Below are 16,886 nucleotides of genomic sequence, written 5' to 3' on the forward strand. Positions count from 1 at the left end.
TTTCTTTCTTTCTTTCTTTCTTTCTTTCTTTCTTTCTTTCTTTCTTTCTTTCTTTCACTCTTCAAGTAATTCTAATGTGCATCCAGTGTTAAGAAAAGTGCAGTTGTCCTCAAACATGGTGATGAGGTATCTGTATCACTGAAAATTTTGGTTTAAAAAAAGACTAAACAAGCTCTATTCTACCAGCTTACCTAGTGAAAAGTGCCTGAGCGTCTGCGTTCCCTATTAGCTTTCCAGGTGATTCTGATACACACAGAAGTTTAAAAACCACTGATCTAGAGGGTTTATTCCCATATTGGATGTGTTTGGGGAAATGTTCATTTTCCAACATTCATTCTAACATTTCATCTGAATGCCTACAAAAGACATCTTAAAATATCACCGGTTAGTCTAGACCTAACCCAGCTGAGGGTGACAAACCGAAATGTAACTAAAGATGCTTTACTACCTGGCTGTGCATTGTTACTTCTACCCGTGAATGACAGACCCACAGTTCCTGCAACTGTGCATTTGGCTGGTGGACTCCAGCATTTTCATTTATCTAAAAATCCCATCAGGATCACAACCTCTCCAGTTCAAGTGATCACAAAGACCTTCAGGAATGTACTCTTAGGGCAGCACTTTTCATCAAAGAAATGGAACTTTATTGGACGTTCTTCTTTAGTAGGTTGTTTTGAAGTTGTGAGGTGTGTTTGGTTATGGGAGGAGTTTTTTTCTTGGGAGGGTTGTTGTTGTTTAAATAAATTAAATAACTTCCATTTTGGCCCTCAAAAGAATGTAGCTCTCTGGTGAGCTGTATCCACAGATTATGGTTCTCAGTCTGGACTGCTCACTTGAGGAGCTTTAAAAAAATTCCCGATGTTGAAAATACTGAACTTTTCTCAAAAGATTGTGGTGAGGATATAAGATTTATAAAAATCATTTAACACAGGGTGTGGCACATTGGAACACAACATAGACGTTCGGAAGGAGTACCAGATACATCGTAGGCATCATTAACGTTAACTTAATTGTGAAAAATGGCCCATACAATTAACTGAACTATAATGGGGCAACAAAAACAGATGTAAATGAATGTTTATAGTTTTTCTTCAAGTTTGTTTTGCAGGTTGGCTTACATTTTTATCACTTTGTTTAGCTCATTCCCATAATTCATGTTTTCTCTTTAGTGTCTCATTCAAATTCAGCATCCTATTTAGGATTTCCTGGAAGAATTTTCTATACGACTTAAGGCCTTTCTTTTTCTAAAACTTGAGAGACAAGAAATGCCTTTGTTAGTCCTTATTACTTTATGGAAAGATTTTTTTAATGAAGCATCAATCTAAATATAACATTTGAAGCAAACAATTCACGCAAAAGGAAATAGATAATTTTTAATACAATCTCTTCCTTTCTGCAATCCTTGATAAAATAAGCATCTTGTTGGTATTATTATTTCTTCATTTTTTTATTTTTTTAATTTTTTTTTAAAGATTTTATTTATTTATTTGACACAGAGAGAGTGAGAGAGAGAGAGCATAAGCAGGGGGAGTGGCAGGCAGGCAGAGGGAGAAGCAGGCTCTCTGCTGAGCAAGGAGCCTGATGTGGAACTCGATCCTAGGACTCTGGGATCATGACCTGAGTTGAAGGCAGCCGCTTAACCGACTGAGCCACCCAGAGGCAGTATTTCTTCATTTTTTTTAATAGGCATAAGTTCCTATGCCAGCAAAAGCCAAGGGGCCGTACTAACACAGTGTTTTCCTGGATGCTTCACATTCCCCAGGATGTAGGATATAATGTGATATAAGCATTTGAGGTAGGAAGTGACAGCAGAAAGCAAGAGGGAGATACAGGTGACCCTGCTGCTGCCAATAAAAAGAAAGAAAAAAACACGTGTCTCCCATCATTAGATTTCATTCTCCTTTTAGAGTGTCAAATTGTGGGTCCCATTTTTCTGCCAAGACCTTCTTGTAACTTCCCACACATACTCCCTTGAACCCTGGGCTTCCAAACATTTTCCCTGCCAAATAGCATTTATCAAATAATAGAATTCATTGCCTATTTTTAATAATCGAAACATGTAATCTAATATTTTGTTAAGCAGGATCAAATGAACAGTGATCCCACACTACACAGATATAAAGACAAATTGCTATATATTTTTCAAAAACCAGAAGGCATCAGATTTTTCATGAAAGTAGCATAGCCTGCTTCATATCATTGTATCATTTCCCTTGGGCCTTTCCACACTTTTTACATTGTTCATAGTTTCCCTCCAATACTATTTTTATGGACCTCAAGTTAAGACCCATTTGAATGAGAAAATTCTGAATATTCTGTACTCCAATTTTCTCAACTCTAAGTAGGAATTATACCCCTATATTATTTAACTAAATAGAACTATAAATGAAGCCATCAGAATACCAATTACTGCAGGCACTAACTTTAATCAAAAAAGTCTTTCAGTATTATTATAAAGTCATTCTTCAAAGATTAAGTCTATGTAAATGAATATAAAATAGCCTACCATACTCAGTAATGCATAATGAAAATATTCATGAGAATTTCAATCATTTGATACTGTGCTCCAAATTAGATCAAGAAATCATTGGCATAAATCAGAACATTAGCAAAGTCTTTGAATTTTTTCAACAGAAAATTCTAATTAAATTTAACATTAGAGCATCTAAGATATTGGATCCTAAGCATACAAACATAACTAAGAAATAGTCCTTACCTTTGAGAAGCTCATAGTCAAGAGATCACAATTTCTGAACATATCAATACCTATTTTTTAACAACTAAAAAGACTTGCAGAGGTTTAAAACTAGAAGGAATCTTACAGACCATCTGTTCCAACACCCTGAAATTACAGGTGGAGAAACGAAGCCCATGAACTCCAAGTAACGTGCTTTGGGCCGTGCAGCAATGCACTGCACAGATGTCTCAGATCTTCTCATAAATGATTCTTCACACCTCTCATTCCTTGAGCTTCCATTGGCTCTGATTGCATTTGTAAAAGTTTTAATGATAAAATAGATAAGAAAACTATCCAAAATCATAAAGAGTTTATTAGTAAAATGATGCTCTCTGCTGCAACAAGGAGAACCCCAACATCTCAGCGACTTCCTACAACAAAACTTTCTATCTGATGCATGTTAAGTCCAGTGCCACATGCTCTTGATTGGTGGGTAACCTTCCCCATGGTCATCTGGAGACCCAGGCTCCTTCCTTCTTAAATTCCCATTCACCTCAAGGACTTCATAATTTTCTCCATTCAACAGGAGAAGGGAGAAAATAAAATGAAAGGAGGTATGGACTTGTTTTATGGGCCAGGCCTGGAAGTGGTGGTGCCCAAGGTTCTTATTCATTCCATTGGCTAGAACCCAGTCACACGGCCACGTGAGACTGCAAGGGAGGCTGGGGAATGTAATCTAGCTATGTGCCCTGGAAGCAGACAGCACGCAGATGTTGATGGTGAGGCTGGGTCACAAAGGGCTATTCAACTGCAGGAGCATATTACAGAAGTAAGTGAGGTCAGGAGGGACCTCATATATTGAAGTCATCATTTTTGTTTAAAAATGCCTGGTACAGGGGCGCCTGGGTGGCTCAGTCAGTTAAGCATCTGCCTTCAGCTCAGGTCATGATCCCAGGGTCCTGGGACCGAGCCCTGCATCGGTCCCCCTGCTCCGCGGGGGGCCAGCTTCTCCCTCTCCCACTCCCCCTGCTTGTGTTCCCTCTCTCGCTGTGTCTCTCTCTCTGTCAAAATAAATAAATAAAATCTTAAAAAAAAAAAATGCCTGGTACAGTCCTCTGAACCTCCTCTAGGTAATACCAGCATCTCTAGACAGGGCTAGGATGATCTGTTTTGGCCACCATGTCTAGTTGCTTCTGGAGTTCGCATGATAGGGTGAAAAGAACATAGATTTCAGAGCCATGTATCCTTGGGTTCCAATCCCCAGTTTGACCCTTATTAACCTTGTGAATTTGAGCGCATTGCTTAAGCTCTCACAGTTTCAATTCCATTATTGTAAAAAGAGGGCGGAAACCATCCTTGGAGTTGTGGCAAGAATCTAATTAAATCAGTCAGTAAACAGCTATTGAGAGCCCCCTATGAGACAAGTCCCGTGGTACGCTGTAAGGAAACAGCAGAGATGAAGGGGGGAGCACAGAGTCTAGATGAGTAGTATGTGTGCAGTCCTTGTCACTAGCAGGCCCTCAATAAATGGGAGTGCTCTGGCTTCCCCTGACCACCCTCCTCTGCACACTGCAAATTTGTTATCATTTTGTTAGGTTTGGGCCCGATGCATCTAAACTAGGAAGACAGGTTTATCCTTACAAATTCTGGAATAAGTAATAGAATAAATTAATGAATCGTGATGCCTCTGAGAGATGGAAAGGTCAAGTGGAAAATGCTTTACTTGTTCCTGTCGTTTGGAAGTGAATGGACATGGTGAGAATTCCATGAAGCATGTTTCATATGTGAGGGCGTAAAATGTAATGATTTGTGCTACACGCAAATAACCTGTTCAGTCCCAGCAAGTCTCCTCACACAGAGAAACATCAAAGTAGAGGGCACTCTTCAAGGCTGGTGGCCTTTACATTGCGAAGGATCCTTTACAAACCAGAGAAAGAGGGTCTTCTGAGGAAGGCAGTAAGGGTATCGCAGCCCGTCCTGCTGGCTGACAGGTCGGGAAGAGTGTGCAAGGCACCCCACGAGAAGCAAGATCAGAGTATCTGCAGGCAGCCACTGCCAAGGGCTTGCTTTTCTTGCTGAGGCTCTCGCCAGAGACCCTACCTGGAGCAACCCTCACCTCTGGCCCTCCTTGACTCCGTGTCTCTCAGCTCATGTTTTATTGCTTCCTATGATTTCCAAATAGGACAGAGGAGCTTTATGTTTGTTTTGTTTGAAAGCCTGCCTATATTTTTTTTTTTGAGTCTCTTGCTTCATCCCTTCCATGAAGCTCTGTTTTATTTCTCTTTATTTGCTTTTATCTTTTTCTTTTAAGTGCAGAATAGGATGGGGGGAGCTGGCAAATAATGAGGACAATATGTCTGTAAACCAGGAAAGTATATATCGTATTGCCCAAACCACATCTGTATTTCTGACCCGTTAAAATGCAATAGGAGGACCAAGGGCAGAGGCCTGTGGTCAAATTCACCCAGGGTCCTGTGTGGCTTTACCTTTTGAGCTGTGACCTATGGCAAGTTGCTTTCCCATTCTTAATACTCAGTTTCTTCATCTGTGAAATGGAGAGGGTCGTTATTCATCTTGATATTAGCGTAAGGATCAGAAAGAAATCATGTAATGTGCTTAGGAGTAGGACTGGAGCATTGTGAGCCTCAAGTAATCAATGACAGATACCATCTTCACCATGACCACTACGTCAGTATCTCCAGGCCAAATGCACCACTCCTGCCAGGAAGGCTCAGGGGAAATGCAGCTGTCTTGTTATCTTGCCTCAGACACATTCGAGGATGGACCTGATACATCCCATTAACAAATGCCATCCAGCTCTCTTGAACAACCCATTCCATGGTCCAAGAAGTAAAGAATCCCAGGTGTGAGTCGGAGATGAAGGGGGGAGCACAGAGTCTAGACCAGTAGTGTGCAATCTTGTCACTAGCAGTCTTACAGTCCCATTTTCCAGGACTGATCCTTGAGGACTGTCCGTTCATTTTAAATATCCCTTGCAGATGTTTGTGGAGTAAGACGCCACTGAAAATCCATGACTAAATATTCTAGAATCCTTTTGCTGCTGGTCTGCCTCCACAATACATCCAACTGTATTGTTCCCTCCTTTCCTGACAAGGATTTCCTAAAGATCCTTTCGTTCATGGTTCATATGTAGTTCCTTCTCTTGCAAGAACTCAGGAAACATTGACCAGACCCGCCATGGGCTTAATTGTGTTTAGGCAGCAGCAACTGTAGCCACGGTAGGTTTCCTCTCCTTTCAAACTAACAGTCCATAGCAAGTTTAACAAATAGAGACCTGCTTCAGATTCTCTATTTCCAAGATGACCCTGTCAAGCCCCAGCCCTTCACAAGAATTTTCCATATGCTACAAATTCGTTGAAGGAAGGCTTTTGATTGCCACACGTGCCAGCCTGAGCCTTAGAGATATGGAAGACGGGGTCTGCCAGTTCTGGAAACAAGGAGGTTGCTTCATCTGGATGAGGGCCACCTGCCTTCACCCATTTTCACCCCCAGACGGTCTCAGCTCTCCCTGTGTCCTGTTGGTATCGTTTGTATTCGGGGCCATGGGGCAGCAGTGAGGCTTGGCTTTGCTTGTCACTGTCCAAAGGTTTTTGAACTGGGGTGAGCTCTAAGATCCCTCTTAGCCCCAACTATTCTCTGAATTGTACTACTCAGAGCCCGCTGGGTGAAGAGCAGTTGAGCTAGTTAATTTGCCTGAAACTCAGTACAGCGTATTGCCGCATACATGTTTTTCCCATACATGTCCCTAGCTGAGGGTCAGGAGGACAAGGGAATGGGCTTCATGAAGTCACCCCAGTGTGAGATGGCCAAGGCAGGATCACTTCGGTTTGGCACCATAAGACACTGGCATAAAGAAGAGTAAAACCTTCCATTTCTGAGCCTTAAAATGAGAAGAAATGACTCGGAAGCTCCTCCCTGCTGCTAATTATCTTGCTCATGCTGTGTCTGCTTGACTTGCTTTAAATAAAAGCCTATGCAGCCTGCCACCCAAATATAGATCCACAGCAGTCCAGAGAGAAGACAGCCTGGCACTTACGGTAACAGGGACATTTCAAATACCTAACAAATGGGCCCTATCATACCAAAACCCACAGGTCAATATTAGCAGCAAAGAGAAAGTCAGTAAGGTTCGCTTGGGGCATAGCAAGCTTCTTACAGTGTTTCTTCCCTTGCTGGAGAGCCATCGTGATCCATACTAAGTGCAAATAATTGCTTGTAATAAAAAAGTATTCATGATTATATTCCAGTCAATCACATCACCGGTTTGCTTATGTATATTATGACTTTAGAAGGTGAGCAATGCTTCGTAAATTTCACAATCTTCCCCATCCACTAAAAATAAGTGTCCATGTTACCATGGACTCCTCCCTAAAACGTCACAGATTGGAGGGGAGTTTAGATGAAATTAATGTCACTTAAAACACAGGTGTTCCTGCTGCTGCTGACTCTATCAGTCATTCATACCTCAGGGTGTGTTCATTTAATCGGACTTTTCCTCCCGGCCTCGGTGACACTGACAAGCAGGGTCTCAGAGCAAGAGCACTTGGAAGCAGAGGCCATGAAGAAAACTCACTCACTCCACAGTTCTGCAGGCAGCGTCTCTCTGCCTCAGCACTGCTGACACGCGGGGGGGGGAGAATTCTGATGGCAGAGCGCTATCCTGGGAGTGTAAAAATTCTCGCAGCATCCCTGGCCGATAGCCACTAGATGCTGGCAGTGTGCACACACTCCCCCAAGTTGTGACTGCTGAAAATGTCTGCAGACCTTGCCCACTGTCCCCAGGGAAGCAAAAAGCCTGGGTGAGGACTGCCAGCCTTGAAGCATCCATGGTAACTTCGGTCTCTGTATCTGAGTCACTGTATCGGTCCACCTAATCACCCTTAGACGGAGGTAATGGGCAAGGAATGGGATTTTTCTTCCGAAGCATCTTCCTCCCTTTGTCAAGTTCCTGCCTCTTCCGCCACGGTGCTCGTCTTCCAGGCGAACGTATTTCTAGAATGGAGGCAGTAGTGGACAAGGCGGCCCCAGGAAGTGAGCGGCCTGTTCTGCGTGAGGGAGCAAGTTGGAATCATTTTGTGACACCTTCCACTTTTGTGCCACGTTGTCCTGAATGAGTATGCCAGTGAGAACACACAAGAGAACGGGCCATGTTGAGGTTGCAGAGACACCCCCCCCCATGTTGGTAGTACAGTTCCCTCTGCAAGAAGCTGTCATCTGCAGACATATCCCGGACAAACAGGATAATTGCTAACAGCACGATAATTTTTCTTCTTTTGGTTATTATTTGGTCAGAAAGTATCACAAGCCAGACTTTCATAAAGCCGAAGAGTGTTTGTATCTCAAGCTGAGACTTTTTTTTTTTTTCCAAATATCATGGCTTTCAAGCTCCCAAGCATCGGTGTTCTCAGACACTATTGTTCCATTGCTGAAATCAGACAAGCCTGTTCATTTGAACATAATGTCCTTCTTACATTTCAAAAGCAATATGCCTTTGACTCCATTCTTTGTGAGAGAGATTTGGCTTGCTGAAGCCATGTTTCCTGAGGAAATAGATGAACCTCTCTCAAAGCAGTACTCATTCTAAGAGATGAATAATTCCAATAGGATTTCCCATTTGTCATCAAGCCAGCTTGGCCCATCCTGAGGAAGATTCTAGGCACAACAGTGCCCTTTAGCTAGCTTTGTGACTGTGGACAAATGCTTTACTCTCTGGCCTACAATTGCTTCATCTGTGTCATGTGGCATAAAGGGTATGAGAACAGCTTCCCATTTACTACCTGTAACTTTGGGGAACATCTTTAGTTCCCTCGGCCAAAGATGTCTCACCTATGAGTGGAGCTAATAACAGCATTCTCCTTCACCGTGTCGTTGTAATGAGCAAATAAAACATAGCACGCACCTTGCCTGGCACACAGCGGACCCTCCCTCAGGGCTGGCTCTCAATATCATAAACTCAAAATGAGATGACCCTTTTGTCAGTTCTAAATTATTTGGTGGCCTTTTCATCTTCCACATGGGCAGCTTAGGAAGCAAACCAATTCTTCCTTACCTTGGTCATTTTAATGGTTTGGTTGGTTGGTTGGGTTTGCCTTCTTTCTATGCTCTTGGGCCACTTGGAGGCAGAGCTCATACCACCATAAACACAAACTTTTTGAAGAGTCAGCAGCAGCAATCAGTGGGGGAAACAGAATCACTTCATGCCCAGCTGTCTCTTGTTTGGTAAATTTACTGGAAAAAAAATTTTTTAATTAGAAAAACAGCTCTTCATGTTTGAGGTATAGAGTGAAAATGTCAGAATTTGAACCAGCACTGAGATTGAGCAATAAATCATTGTTGTATACTTAAAAACATAGGTTTTCAGTTAAAAGACCATGGGACGAAGAATCAAAAGACCCATCCCGCCTCTTTGCCCATCTGGGTAACTTTGAGCAAGAAAGTGACCTCTCCGAGCTTTAGTCTCTTTATTTCAAACCTCTAATTACATATTTTTGTTGACAGGATTTAGTTCTCTTGCCTGTGGTGATCATCTAAGTCATTTGGTATTGACTTGCCATAAACAGGTAGAAGTGTGGCAGAGTCAGTTAGACCTATTTGGGTACGGATCCTGACTTTATTATTTACTACTGTGTGACCTTGGGCAAGTTGTTCAGTCTCTCTGTGCCCTAGTTTCCTCATCTGAAAAAGGAGGATATTTCTATCTCACAGAGTTACAGTGAAGATTAAATGTTAAATGCTCAGAACAGGTGCCTGGCATAAATGTTAGCTATTACTTTGATTATTTTGTTGGATGTCTCTAGAAAGGAAAACCTGAAGAAAGGTGAAATTCTTTTTTTTTTTTAGATCTTATTTATTTTTCACAGAGGGACAGAGAGAGTGTACAAGCAGGGGGAGAGGCAGAGGAAGAGGGAGAAGCAGACTCCCCGCCCAGCAGGGAGCCCGATGTGGGGCTCGATCCCAGGACCCTGGGATCATGACCTGAGCTGAAGGCAGACGCTTAACCGTCTGAGCCACCCAGGCGCCCTGAAAGGTGAAATTCTAACGAGGAATCTTAGTGTTTGGATTTTTCCATTTCACGTACCACATTTACCAACTAACCATTTAGGAAATAAAGACATTAAAGGCACTTCTCTTTAATTTCCCTAACCTGCAACCATCAAACACTATTTTCCCTTCTGATTCCTGAATAGGAAATCTTATCTCTACATAGTAAATATTAAATTGCTCCAAAGTTTAAATTGAGTAACCCCCACATGTAACAAATTCTATCTACTTTACATGGAGACTATGCCCCTGGAACAGAGTATCTGAAACATCCATGTGCTTGGGAATCACATGAAGATCTTGTTAATACAGATTCTGATTCATCATTTCTAACGAGCTCCCAGGTGATGTAGATGCGGCAGGTCCCCGGACTACATTTAGAGATACTCACGAGCCATCTGAGGACGGAGGGGGAACGGGGGCACACCTGGCCTTCATTGGGAGCAGACAGGCTGGAGAGGGGCAGGACTGCAGGAATTCGTTGCCCCACACCCTCTCCAGCCCCAGCCTTGCCAGCTGTATTTTAAGCAGTTGAAAAGTTTAAGGAAAAAAAACCCAGAAAGTGTTAAAATGAGAGTAGAAATCCCACCTGCTTCTCTTGATTTTCCTGCACTGTAAAAACACTGTAGAACAGATCGCAGTTTGACCCATCTGCACTGCTAAATTATCTTCCACAAGATAGGCTGGTAGAAAACAAGTTAATTCTCTCCTTCATTTCTGCTGCTGGGGACCTGCTGGGGCAGGTGCTCAGCCAGATCCTCCCAGGGAACACGACCTACCCCGCATGGCATTGGGTCATAGCACTGGGGCCTATTTAATGAAATAAATTTTTTATGTATTTAATAGTGTTCAGAGGGCCTGAAAACATCCCCAAAGCACCTGCCTTCAAGGAGTCCTCACAATGTAAAAAATCTCGCCTGCTATCCTAACCAAGAGTAAGGAAGGTGTGGGTAACGTGGCAGGGCTGCTATTCCTGAACAAAGGGAAAAAGCAAACTTCTCCAGATTGAAATGTTTCCCCCTAAGTGAAGGAAATATCTACATTGATCTTGATGCTAGTTACTTATTTTCACAGAAAAAAATATGGAACATGAGAGTGAGATTCTACGAAAACCCAGAGAAGCATCGATCCCTTGCCCTATATGTTATTACACTTTAACACCAGCATCTATTTTTGTCCATTTTGTTAATCCCTGAGTTTAATTTATTGAAAGACTATGTGTGCTTTGCTGCCAAGTATTTAGGGTGTGTCTATAATACTGATCTGATTACCCAAGAGGCACATTTTATCTCTTTATTTAAGAAATTGTAAATCTCAATTTGTTCTTTATCCACAAATTATACCCCAGTCCCAGTTTGCAAAGTTAGAAAAGGCTCACATGTATTTCCTACTCTGGGAAGGGGTATTTCGAGTGTGGAAACATAAAATGGGGCCAGTCTTACAGACTACCTTATGTGTTTTTTTGTGTTGTTGTTTTTTTTTTTTTTTGAAAATGTGGGTTTGGACTGGCAATAAGAATAAACATGATGACCTGAACTTTCATGCAGGAGAAATCTAATCCTGGCAGTAAACATCTGCTCCCTTTTATGTGCATTTGTGGCTCTTTAATATGAATGTTTTTGCTACAGCTGTAGCTTGTCTAATATCCTAAATGGAATCTCTGTGGCCTTTAGAGTAATTACTTCAAAGTTTAAGTCATCCGACCTGAGGATTTTCTGATTAAATCCAGTATGAATTATGGAAAACCGAATGACCGTTCCTAGGGGAGGATTCCACTGTGTCCTTTGGAAACTACCTTCCGGGTCTCTGGGGCCTCTGGCCAGTGTTCCAGCAGGGGGCTTGCTCCTGTGTGGTTAAATCATTGTAAGATGTTGCTCGTGAACCTGGCCACTGACACGTATTCACGCACGGCCCCTCCACATGGAGATTCCACTGTGATCTTGGAACACACATTTTGTTGTTCTGTGTTTAACTTTCTTTCAGCTACGCTCTAAAATGGATTAACGTGCACCCCTTTAAAGGTTCTAAACATACACTTTTTAAAATTTTAATGGTTTTCACCTATCAAGAGGTTATCATTGTAGTTTCTAGTTTCAGAATAACTATTCGAGGTTTCTATAGCTATGATGATTGTTTTTCGTTTGGATAATGATTGCCTAATGAAATATACAGGAAAACTGGAGACCCAGGAGGAGCCAGATAAGAAAAAGATTTGTTTCTCTCCGAGCAGCTCCCAGATCTCACTCACTTAATGGACTGAGAATCCCTGCCAACGAAATAAGAGAAACCCTCTGTGATAGCAAACTTAAATTCACCTGTGCACAGGGGCAGAGAAGTCCAGTCTCAACAAAAGGGAAAATCAATAGGCAGGTGCTCTGTAAACGAAAGACAAAACCATATAGCAATGGAAGGCAGCCTATCTGAACAAAGAGCCTAATTTTGCCAGACTTTGCCTACAAGAAGATATTCCTGAGGATGCATTTCATGTAACCAAAGGCTGAGCAAGGACCCCAGTAGATCCTCATTTATAAAGTTTCAGGAGTGAATTAGCAGATGAGTACACCCTGATTGGAAGATTTGAGCACATTTCATGGCCCTCAGTATCCCATCCATTCATTCATTCTATACACGCATAAATACAATGCTAATAAAGCTTCATTTCTTTTTCAATTTTCAAATAAAATGCAAATAAAAGGTCATCATCTTCTCAAACCCCAGAGTCTAGTTTCCTTAGAGTCCTCTGCTCCAGATCTTGAAATATCCTTAGACACATAGCACAGAGGAAGGAGAGGAAGTGAAGGAGAGAAGTTTTGGGGAAACAGTCTGGGGACCGAGAGAAGATCATAAGAAATGGCACTTAGCTGAGCAGGAAGAGGATAGAACAAGCACAAAGGGGAGAAGAATTCTTTCACCATTTCCTGATTCCCACCGAGCTGTGGACGAGCAGGAGGGAGCCGTGGAGAGTGGCTGAGTTTAATTCAGTGCCACGCAAGGTAATGAGCATTCATTAATGTGCCCGGCCTCGTGCTCCCTGCTGGGGCACAAGCAAACAAGCCACAGTCCCAACTACCAAGGAGCTCATCGATCTAAAGAGGTGAATTAATAATTACATACACTGTAACACCTTCTAAATAGAAACAGGAATCTGATAACTTCCCTCCATGCTTATTTCCTCATTGGGTAAAATGACAGACACAATACCCATCTCTTGGTATTGGAATGCAAGTTAGATAATGTATGAAAAATGCTTAGGATGCTACCTGGCACATAGTAGGTGCTCAGTTAATAGTAATTTTTATTTATGGTGCCTAGTCTAGTAGGCTCGCACACAGTAAGTGCTTGGAAATTTTAGCTGTCATTATTAGTGTTCCTATTATTATGCACATAAAATACCTTGGGCATGATAATAAATATGGTTTCCTTCCTTTCTCATCCTCCTTAGTCACAATTCCTATAGAATTGTGAATTGTGAATTCCTGTAGAATTGGAATCCTGGAAGCCTGCTCCCCAGCTGTGACCCACGGCCCCCATGTCCCACAGTGACCAGAACATTCCACTCCATTTTGCAGGCTTAAGTTGTGGAGAATACCAAAGTCGTAGCTGGTCACGGTGTTAAGGGCCATCCAGTGCTTCATATTGGGAATGCTAACATACATCAATAAGATATCAGAAGCAACGTGTGATTACACATTACTATAACAAATAATAAATATTTTTCAAAGGAAGAGGAACTCACCACTGACTAGAATAAAGGCAGATGTGCGGCTAGAACCCAAGCTGAGCCGGAGGCAAGGAGGGGGTGGTTCATAATGTTTGTGTGGGTTGAGAGAAGGAGGGAACATGAGAATGAATCCTCCAGGTTCCTTCCCACCCACTGAGAATTGTGGATTTGCTCTCTGCAGTTATCAGTGTAAAATAGGAAGGCAACACTTCAAGAATTTAACTATATTTCTGTTCAGTGGTAGACCTTGTGTATATGTCAGCGCATGTAATCTTAACACCAATGCTGTGAGGGATTTTCACTCTAGTTTACTCATGAGACTCAGTAGTCGTGTAACCCTTCCCTCACAATTCTCGAAAGTAGTAATAGTGAATTTCCTTTAAAAATAGTCAACAATTTAGCTTTTCTCTAATTTTGGAGAAATCTCCCTCCCTTGACCAAATATTCCAAATTCACAAGTCTCATGGCTTCCACTAAGCAAGTGCTGCCCCAAAGGCCTTCATAACTGCAAGTGGCGAGCCAGGCACTGCAGCCTGGGCCACTCCTGGAGATTTCCCGGCCAGGCAAAGCCACCATAGAGTATCCCAGGACACTGGCAAGCAAGCCAGCAGCCTGCTCTCTGGGCACTGGCCCACCCATCCCAGATGACAAGGATATACTGCTATGTCAGAGGGCCTGAAAGGGTGGCATTGAGACACCCGCAGCCATACTCTAGTGTCCCATGTGAAGCTCTTCACCAGACACTTGTCTGGGCAGCAGACAACAAGCCACACCTGTCGTTTAGGCAAAGGGTTTCATGGGAGAAAAATGCCAGAGTAAAAACGGTGGGTTTACCCAGTCTGAAGACTAGGATGAACAGAGTCATCTAACTGCCCCTCCCGCCTTCTCTGGGCACAGAACACCTCTCCGGCCATGCTGCAGGGTCTGGTTATGGCCAAGCCCCCTTTGTTGCAGAACGTTGATGCAAACCAGTTCTGGCAGAGTGGGTCTCGTGTACAGCACATTATTGCTCAGTGCAGAGAAATTCCTAGATAGATAGAAGTCCATGTGTGCTCTGTTTAGCTCCCAGAGTATTCTGACCTGTCTATATTATGTTACATTGTTTCCAAGTAATATTTATTCAGGTCCTCTCATGTTAAGGCACTGTGCTTGGAGCTGTGAGAACTGAGAGATGGATAAGTTGATCAGAGTCCAACAGAGGGGGGAGAAAAGTGTGGAAACCATCGACATAATACAAGGAAAACGTGGTGAGTTCTTGCCGCACAGAGGAGATGGAAACAAGTATTATAGATACTCAGGAGGGAGATCCAGAGAGGTAAGAGCAATTTGCCCAAAGTCACACAGCTGATAAATGCCAAAGCCAGAATTTGAACCTTGACCAGCAGAGCCCAGATTCTTATCCTATCCTGCCTCTAAAAAGAAAAAAAGTTTTCATTTTCTCCTGCGGTTTTGAGAAGATAATGCTAGTAGTAGAAAATCTTCGTTGAATTGGTTTTCATAGTCTTGAGTCTTCCTTATGACTTACCAGTGGCTTTTAGATAAGAAAACAGGCATAGAGTCTGTACCTAGGAAACAGTTTTCTCTTTGCAAAGTTACCGGATTATTGGGAGATAATCAATGAGGGCATGATGCTAGGCACTGTGTCACAGAAAGAAAGAGAAAGAAGAAAGAAAGAAAGAAAGAAGGAAAGAAAGAAAGAAAGAAAAGAAAACATGTATGTAAATGGTGAGATCATGAGGTATGGAGTAGAACATGGGTGGAGAGAGATACATGGAAAGTGTTAATGGACGTTCAGAGGGTGGATGGATGGTTCAAGAAAACCTACACAGTCATCTCGGCCTTGAAGGTGGTGGAAAAGGGGTGAAATCCCATGAGCAATATTATATTGCCACTTTACACATGAAGAGAACGGAGGCTTAGAAAAAGGAAGTGATTTTCAAAATTAGACCCTTCAGCCGTTACATGGAAGAGTGGGACTCAGATTTCCAACCTAGCCCTCTCCTCTCTCCACTGAAACAGAGCCACCTCCAGGGCGGTACAGGGATCCCACCCCTTACTTTTACTTTTGATTATCTTCCTTGAGAAATACAACCCTGATATGTTCCATAAAAGGGAAAATCCAACCTCCAGGTAAAAGGGGATGTGGGGTTGGAGCCCGGTAATTGTTCCTGGTACATCAAGAGGAGGTGAGGAAGGATTCGGAAAGGGCACCCCAGGCTTAGGGAGGAGCTTCTGCAAAGACTGGTGGGAATGAGTACATGTTAGAAGAAGCCCATGTGGCCAGAGAACAGAGAACAAGGGGCTGAGCCACAGGAGAGAGGCTCGGTGGGATGGACTAGGGATAAATCCCTTGGGGCATTTCAGGCTGCAGTAAGGCCTTAGGACCTCGTTCCAATATTGATGGAAGTCATCAGAAGATTGTAAGCACCAGAGAGACATGTTCTGAAATGTACTTTTAAAGCTCACTCTGGCTACTCTATGAACAATGGGTTGTAGGTGGCTCAGAGTGAAAGCGGGCAGACCAGTTGCGAATATAAATGAGTAACTGAGAAAATTGAATGGGACAATAAACATAGTTGATAAAGAACTTCCAAAGAACTGACAAAATGATACCTATTAATAGGCTAATGGCTACTCATCAAACTAAGGCAAATAATGATAATATATCTGTTAACAGCACAAAAGGTATGAAAAAGTAGATGAAGTGCTTTCTCTGAATTTCAGGTTCCTAGTAAATCAAGCAGTGTCTCACTACGGACTTCCCTGGATGTTCATGAAGATGAATAAAAGTATCTAGTTCAGGATTTGGCCCTTAGTGAATGCTCAGCCAAACATTAGTCTCCTCTTCTGCGTGACTCCACAAATAAAAATCAGTTGATATGTACATAGTCTGAGAATTCGGTGAAACTAAAACTTACGGGCCTGAGTAAAAAATTAGAATGGAAATTAGAGACATCATGCTAATAGCCTGAGCTATCCAGTGAAAATTCTACACACTCCCTGGGCTTGCAAAGCATATCGTATACACATCCCCCTAATACAGAGTATGGTTTGGGGTCTCAATGCCTAAAACTAATGGCCTTTAATGCGAACTAAACACTCCTTTAATGAGTGCCATGAAATTCCAGCCCACTCAGCTGACCCTCTCTGACCACTTGGTCATAAGCCTATTTCCTTTGCCTTATTGCATTTCTAAGGTATCAGCTCGCTTTTGTGTCCTGAAATACTTGAATATTTTCATATAATTCTCCCTTTTTTGATGGACGGATTTCTTTTCTATCATATTTAATGTAATTTCCAGAGATAGGTTGTTCATAATTATGTTAATGAGATTTAGGTTTGTTTCTTTTTGCAAAATAACTTTGTAGACTGGGGTTGTGTCAATCAAAGCCAAAAGAATTATAATCATCTAACAAAAATTCAATC

The 16,886-nt window shown here is 42.3% G+C and overlaps 1 protein-coding gene across 25 annotated transcripts in view; it reads left to right on the forward strand.

The window, feature by feature from the left end:
- THRB (thyroid hormone receptor beta) overlaps window positions 1-16,886 on the forward strand; it is a 378,575-nt gene that overhangs the window by 289,407 nt on the left and 72,282 nt on the right. Inside the window, exon 1 of one of the 25 annotated variants that reach the window (XM_081825634.1) lies at window positions 14,621-14,707. The exons of the other annotated variants lie outside the window; for them this stretch is intronic. Coding sequence (XP_081681760.1) covers window positions 14,632-14,707 — 76 coding nt within the window. The 5' untranslated portion in view covers window positions 14,621-14,631. Of the gene's footprint in view, window positions 1-14,620; window positions 14,708-16,886 lie in introns of those variants that run through there. 25 annotated transcript variants of the gene reach the window in all.

Source organism: Leptonychotes weddellii, chromosome 1 (genome assembly GCF_054177405.1).
Source record: "Leptonychotes weddellii isolate Sample4059 chromosome 1, ASM5417740v2, whole genome shotgun sequence".
Taxonomy (NCBI): Eukaryota; Metazoa; Chordata; class Mammalia; order Carnivora; family Phocidae; genus Leptonychotes; species Leptonychotes weddellii.